Below are 7,203 nucleotides of genomic sequence, written 5' to 3'. Positions count from 1 at the left end.
AAATCCGTTTCCATCAGCATTTTCTTTCTCTCATGCCAGTATGCTTTTTCATTGGTCAGTGACAGAGTCGGTGCGCGCGTACACATTTTAAAATCCGTTTCACACAACATTTTCTTTTAATAATTTCTTAATAATCGAATCCCTTCGACCTGCTTTCAAGTGTTAAGCTCTGTCTACACTATCAAACCAGTTTGACAAAGAAAGTGTGATGTGCTCAAATATGGTAGTGATATTCCCAAATATGGTAGTGATATGACATCATCATGTCCATGGGCACATCTCATATATTTCATATAAAGGTTGATAGTGTAAACAGAGTTCTACGAACTCTTACAGACTCAACCAGGGTTCTTTTGGTTGGCATTTGGTTCAGGTTATGCACACCACCGGGTGTGGTTGACTTCCACAATGACGCAATAGGATCTTTTAGACATTGCTTGCTCTTATGAAAACATCCAACAATGATTAGATCAGGATGTTTATATTATTCTTCAGATGAATGATAGCCCGACGTCCATATAGTGACGTAATAAATATTTGTGCTATTAATTTCGGCGACTGTTTTTTTTGCATAAATGTACGTCTGTACGTGTGAAAACAGTAGATCGCATGAAGGGTACATTTGACGGCCAACAAAATGTCCCCTTAATAGGCGTCCCCCCTTGAATAGGGTGTCCCAAGTATACCAGTGGCCGTATTCACCGTTCACACTTAGGCTAAGGGAAACACTTACCTTTAAAATAAAGAAAAATCTCCTATCTAAGTGAAAACAATTTAAGAGAAATACTTAAATATTATTTATTGAGTTAAGTGAAATACTTAGTATTTAAGGGAAACATCTCACTTAAGTGTGATTGGTGAATACGGCAACCGGCTCATATAATTATAATAACGATAAGGAAAATTAGTTTCTTTCTTCCAAAATGTAAGTATTGGTAATAATGAAAGATTTTACGAAGGTGTATGAAATATTAAACTCGTGTAGGGCCTATGTAACTCCTATTTGTTATTTGTACTTTTTTTAAAAATAAATTTCACGTCGGTAAAATAATAATAATTTTATACCAAAAATATCAATTTCTAAAAATGTGTTTAGATAGATCATAGAGTAAAGACGAGAACAATATTTATTACAAATTCAAATCTTAACCAATAAAACGTTTTTTCCCCAAACAAAGCAATAGCAAGCGGTTTGACATTCTAACACACAAGACTAAACAATAGTTTAGGTAGCTTAAATGGTCACCAGTGTTAAAACAATAATTTGACTGTAATCTCGGATATGACTCCCTGTAATTGCGACACTTTCACATCCGTACAACAACTTTCAATGCAGTCTGCGTGGACTGGATGACACAAGACAGTTGATAGTTGAAAGAAAGTTTGCCGCACTTTTTACTCATCTTATTTACATAGTTTATTTTCCATTCTTATCGAACAAGTAGAACCTACCACGCATTAATAAAATATTAATATTACTCATAATAAACGTTAGAATTTAATAAAAGAGTTCCTGTTTCACTGTAAATTGTATTATAGCTTGACTCCAACATTTTGGACGTAAGCGTAACGTAATCGAATTGACCAATGACAAGCGATCGATAACTCGCTTGCATTGATCTACGTCCTTGCATTGCGTCTCTAGTGGAAACCACGCTTAATTTGTGACCAATCACGACGCGATGGATCATCCATCGCTTGTCATTGGTCAACTCACTTTGCTACGCCTACGTTCCTAGTGCATGGGAACCAAGGTTAATATTTATAACAATCATCTTTCGATGTATATACGGGATATCATTGTCATTATCTTTATCATAATCATCATTGCGTTTATCTCATCATCAATATCATAATCTTATTCATATTCGTCGTGCATTATCTTCATTTCATTCATTTCGGATCCATTTCTTCCTAATCCGTTTAAAAACAGGCCTAGTTTAAATCTATTATAAGTTGATATCCCGCCTTCATTTCCTACCTTAAGCCCTGTCTACACTATCAAACTTTATGTGACAAAAAAATACGATGTGCCCATATGGACTTGATGATGTCATATCACTACCATGTTTGAGCATATCACTACCATATTTGCGCACATCACACTTTTTTGTCAAACTAGTTTGATAGTGTAGACAGAGCTTTAAATATAATTTGTTCCTGAATATATTTCTGTAAAGTTTATGTCTGATACTCTACGGTGGAAACTACATCACGAGACCCTGCTAAACTCAGGTCCCTGACCGTCTATTTTGCTTTGGATAATTGTATTATAAAACGCGTACAGAAAAAACCGCAGAATACTATATAATAAGTTACGTAGGCGAGTACGATGCCAACTTAATTTTGTCACGAGAACGAAGTCACGGAATGAATTGCTGTTATCCGACAAAACAAATATTTAACAATAATTGCCTTTTTAAAAATTGTTTCAAATAAAGAAAACGCATTACAATTTCCTAACAATTTGTATTTATTGCTTATGGTGCAGATTATTTACAAAATATATTGTTTTTAATATTTATTCCACAAAATTATATTTTAGAATAATATTATAGAATAATTATAATATACTATAACGTTTTTAATATATTGCATTCACTAACACACGTGCTAAATAGTATAGGAACTATTGTAATGGGGCGGGTGGGGGCAGGCTGGAAGGGGAACTGTATGCTCTATCCAGTTTTGAAGGTTGTAATCTCTAGCAACAAATGTGTACACATTGTATGTTATTCTAACGATGTTACGCATCGCCTTTTACGTAATTTAAATAAATATTTAAATATTATGTCACAGCCACATGTACGACGAGCTTGTTGTTCAGAAGGTGGTGGTATACGTGCTTGCCAGAGGCTCAGCTTATTACGGTGAGTAATAACATACTGCGTTTTGTAACTACCAAAATAATTACGTATTAAAGTGACAGAATTGAATATGAAATACCAGATTGTTTTTGCATACCGTCTAGTAAACTTATAGCTACGATGTGTTTAGACATCATGGTAGTTTTTCGTCATAAGCCGCTGTTAATATACGCGTAAATCAAAGTAGGCCTACATTTTGATGGCGAGGAGAACGTTTCACAATCAAACCCCTCTCCTCTTTCTGGTAACACATAGTGCATTTATACCTCTCCCCGTTCCCATGTTCTGAACCCCGATTTTCTAACTAATCACTATTGTTCCGTCTGTGATAAGCTAATCGTCCTCCAATTCATCGCTTGATGCAACACGATCACAAGAAATGTATCTTCGTATAAACAGGGCTGGGTTCTTGCATTTTGCTACTTTATAGTCACATTTCGTTTCGTACGTTATCCAATTCGAAGCACATATAACTAATCGCGCTTTCTCTCTACAATCTTGAATACAATCACTTTGTGGAATAACTTTTACTGATGGTGTCGGCTCTGGGATAGTTACTGAAAGAGAAAAAATAGTTCAAATTCTCGTAAAGTATTCTCTACTGTTGTATGGTACGTGATTCTTCCAGATTCTTCCAGAGTTGGGTTGGGTTTTTTTTGTTTGGATTCGCCACAAACGCTTACGCGCACCACATAAGAATATTATTATAATAAATATGCTTACTTAAATGGTAGCCTAGAACTTTTTGTACGCACGCGTAGAGTTCTTGATGATTTTAAAAAACTCTTTAGTTTACGTAAACCAGGTGGAATGATATGTACGATATTGATAATATACCGTAATAATATCGTTATATCGCTATATTCTTCGTCTTGACAAGATTCATTGGCAATTCTCGTTCACACAACAAGAAATCAGGACATAATCAATTTAGAAAACTGATATTACGAGAACATGGCAACGGACGGAACATGTCTGATTGAACTCAGACTGCTGCTCCATGTAAATTGGAAATTCTCACAATCGTTAATCATCAAAAGTATACATACAGAAGTAATTTGATTTTACTAATTTTAGAGATTATGATACATTATTGAACGTATAAGCTTAGACCGAAATTAGTAAAAAGATAAATATTTTGGCACATATGGCGTTTCATACGTATAATACATCAGACAAAAATCGAAACGCCGAACATAAAAATACAGACTAGTTGAAAATAGTAGTAGTATAATTTCACCTTCATAATTTCATTATTTATAACTTTGATGATATTTTTATAAATATATTAAAATGTTTGAATTCGCTATTCTACTTGATTGAACCATGGAAAGAGTGAAAGTACACTTTCACTCCTCCTAGATTGAACTTATTCTTAAATTCTACTTAGACCAATTTTTTTTTCACCCTTCCTTGATTGAACTATGGTAAGTTACGCAATTCGTAAATTAGAAAACCGCCACAATTAGCCTTGACAGTTAATTAATAAATAGATATTATATAATTAGACTGTTATAATAATTAATTTCCTTTTAAGTTAGGCGAGGTTACTCAAAGATTATGAAATTTTGTTGCAAATTGAACGCTGTTTATATCACGTGATGTATGTGAATGGTTCAACGCCCAAATAGTCTACGTAGTAGAAGGACACCACTTGATACAATTGGAGTAATTATTTAATTATATTAAAAACTTCCGCTGAAATTAAACCAGGGATAAAAGGATGACATTTATTTCCGAGAGATTTGATTTAATTTGATAACTTAATGGTGATAATTCAACGAAAATTTAACAATCAAATATAATGTAGGCCTACCGGTGACATTATTCTACTACTTATAATGTTTCTTCAGGATCAACTAGAACTGTTTGCAGAAACCTGAAAGTTTGTTTGTTTGTATTGTTTTTCTGCACACACACACACGCACACACAGCTGATAATATTATGAAACATTAGTAGGAGATTAAATTGTCATAAGCCGCAACCAGTAGGCCTATACTTCTTTAGGTTTGAGAGATTTTAAAATGAAGTGCGTAATGAATTCCATCATTTCGGGCCATTGTAAAATTTGACTTTTTTTCTCCAATTGTAATGTATACTTTTCGGATAAAATATTAGTTTTGGCAAATCTTGAATTGTAATTGGGAATATCAGATTGTTTTTATAGAAATAAAGAAATAATATGAGTAGGTAAGAAGAGATTGTGTAAACGGTAATACAAATTTAAGTAGGCCTAACTGATTCTTTTAAATTATCATCAGCCAATTTTCTGTTCGCCAAAATACAATCTGGAATTCATTATTAAATACTTGATTTTTTTCCAATAAATCCGTTCTCGGAATTGCTTTATCATACTTGTCATCCAACACTTTTCAGACTTTCGCTTGAAAAATATGCTAGGCGTAGGCTTTTAGACATACGAACGAGCCAAATTTCGATAATTTTCTTTCTAAAAACTAATTTAAAATATACATTATATATAGAATATATAACAATTTTATTAATACAAGTATATTTATAAACAGATGCTGAGTTTTGTAACAAGATAGTAGATCACTTTTAGTCTGAAAATGGCATTTACTATCGTCTGTTTCTATTCAATATCTGCTTGCACTACTTGCAATTTCTTGTTAAACTTTATTTTTACTTTAAATAATTTATATATCTTTATAGTTGGCAATTATCTTACCTTGATCAAAAACCGTGCCACCTACAAGTTGATGTGTCTGTGTTGGAAAGATCACTCGATTTGTACCTGATAAAACAATATTTGAAATTAGAATATTATTTGTATAGGCCGTTAAGAAGTTGAAGATATTATTTTGAAACGAAGTTTCTTTCCTTAAGATTTGAATTAGTCCGTATCCGTAAGTTTAAATTAGTTTCTTATACTAAAACATATTACTTAAATGGCACTAGTGATGCAAAGAGTAATATGCTTGACCAATCGAGGTAAAACTGGGTTATGGTCCGGGGTGGCAACATGCCATGTGGCAATGAGCCTAGAACTGCTTATCTTTATCTTCAAGGTGTGGGACCCTAATTGATCTAGAAAGGAATACGTTTTAACGAGTTTCAACAACAAGTTGAAAATAATGACGTTGTCAGTAATCAATTCTGTATACTCACTTTTTGGTTTTGTTGCAACAGTTATTAGCCATATTGAACATAGAAGAAGAACTGATGCTACACAAATTGCTACCAGTCGTCTGTTCCGTATAGCGGGCAATTTCGACACCACCTCTGTCATCATGATCTGTTTCGACCTATTCAAGAATTCCCTGCTAGCGGACGAGTTGCCAGATCGCGATAGATCTGTGCGCTCCGAAAGAGGCAACGTTTTGCATTTGATTTCATCGTACGAATTTGAAGATGTTGGTAATGCCGTTTGGCTGTAATCATCAATAATATCTAGATAGTATGCATCTTGTTTTTGAGAAGAGGTACAACATCCATTTACCTCTTTCTTTTTGTAATGTCCTGAGATTGAGTCGTACAGATGTTCGTCGTCAACTTTCGACATCAGTGGTTCTGTTGTCAGTTGTAAGAAACTTTCCGTAGGATCCGTTCCGTCGGTGACGGAATTCAAATCGGTAACAACATAATCCGAGTCAAGATTAGTTAAATATTCCTCCGCTATGTCTTTTAACGTTTTCTTCGTTGTCGTCTGAGTTGGTGGAGGAGGCGCTGGACGTTTTAACCTCTTCTTCTCTATCCCTCCACCTTTCGTTCTGTGCCCTCTTATACCATTCTTTCTACATAGGTTCTGATTTTCATAATGTTTTCTCTCAATTGTTGTCATGTAATCGACAACTGTATTTTTTTTACTCACATCACACCTTGCTGAATCCAGGCCTAGCGGATCAATATCATTTAAATTCGAAACGTGGTAATGCAGTCCTCTTGGTGGAAGCTTCTTCTCCGCTGGCTTGACAGACATTCTACCTTCTTATGCAACTGAATAACTTCGTTTTTATAAAAATCCAAGATGATGTGTATCTAGGCCTAATTCTATTTAAATCATTCCACGGTGGTAGGTTCCCGCAAAATATTTGTCCCCTCGATACATCCAAAAGTCGTCTGCCTTAAAGATTGTTACGACTCATTAAACACGGCAACTTTCTCTGATGTAAGTCGGTGTCTTAAAGGCATCAACAGACTTCAGAAAGAAACCCTGCTGCGCTCTCTTATTCAATAATGAAAATAAAATATTGTGATTGAAGCGTCTGGACAAAGATCGGTTCAATCGATGCAAACGCGACTGGGAATAAATCGTACTTAGTTGACTTTCTTGACTACTTGTTCAAATAATCCCATCAACAGCCAGCGACTAAA

General features: G+C 34.4%; 1 protein-coding gene across 1 annotated transcript; it reads right to left on the bottom strand.

The window, feature by feature from the left end:
• Positions 1–2,530: 2,530 nt before the first annotated feature.
• Positions 2,531–7,181, bottom strand: LOC144847897 (uncharacterized). Its single transcript, XM_078704470.1, has 3 exons — positions 5,998–7,181; positions 5,558–5,623; positions 2,531–3,424 (listed from the first exon to the last, which is right to left on the bottom strand). Exons 1-3 carry the CDS (start codon positions 6,806–6,808, stop codon positions 3,201–3,203), a joined length of 1,101 nt encoding a protein of 366 aa, XP_078560596.1. The 5' UTR covers positions 6,809–7,181; the 3' UTR covers positions 2,531–3,200.
• Positions 7,182–7,203: the final 22 nt, after the last annotated feature.

The sequence above is a fragment of the Antedon bifida genome, chromosome 7 (genome assembly GCF_963402885.1).
Source record: "Antedon bifida chromosome 7, ecAntBifi1.1, whole genome shotgun sequence".
In the NCBI taxonomy this organism is placed as follows: Eukaryota; Metazoa; Echinodermata; class Crinoidea; order Comatulida; family Antedonidae; genus Antedon; species Antedon bifida.
The sequence above is the reverse complement of the archived record's forward strand: the minus strand, read 5'-3'. Positions and strand labels throughout refer to the sequence as shown.

Coding starts and splice junctions, on each gene's coding strand:
- LOC144847897 (XM_078704470.1), bottom strand. CDS start 6,808: ATGTCTGTCAAGCCAGCGGAGAAGAAGCTTCCACCAAGAGGACTGCAT. Junction 5,624..5,997: donor TGTTGCAACAAAACCAAAAA/GTGAGTATACAG, acceptor TTGTTTTATCAG/GTACAAATCGAGTGATCTTT. Junction 3,425..5,557: donor TGGCACGGTTTTTGATCAAG/GTAAGATAATTG, acceptor TTTCTCTTTCAG/TAACTATCCCAGAGCCGACA.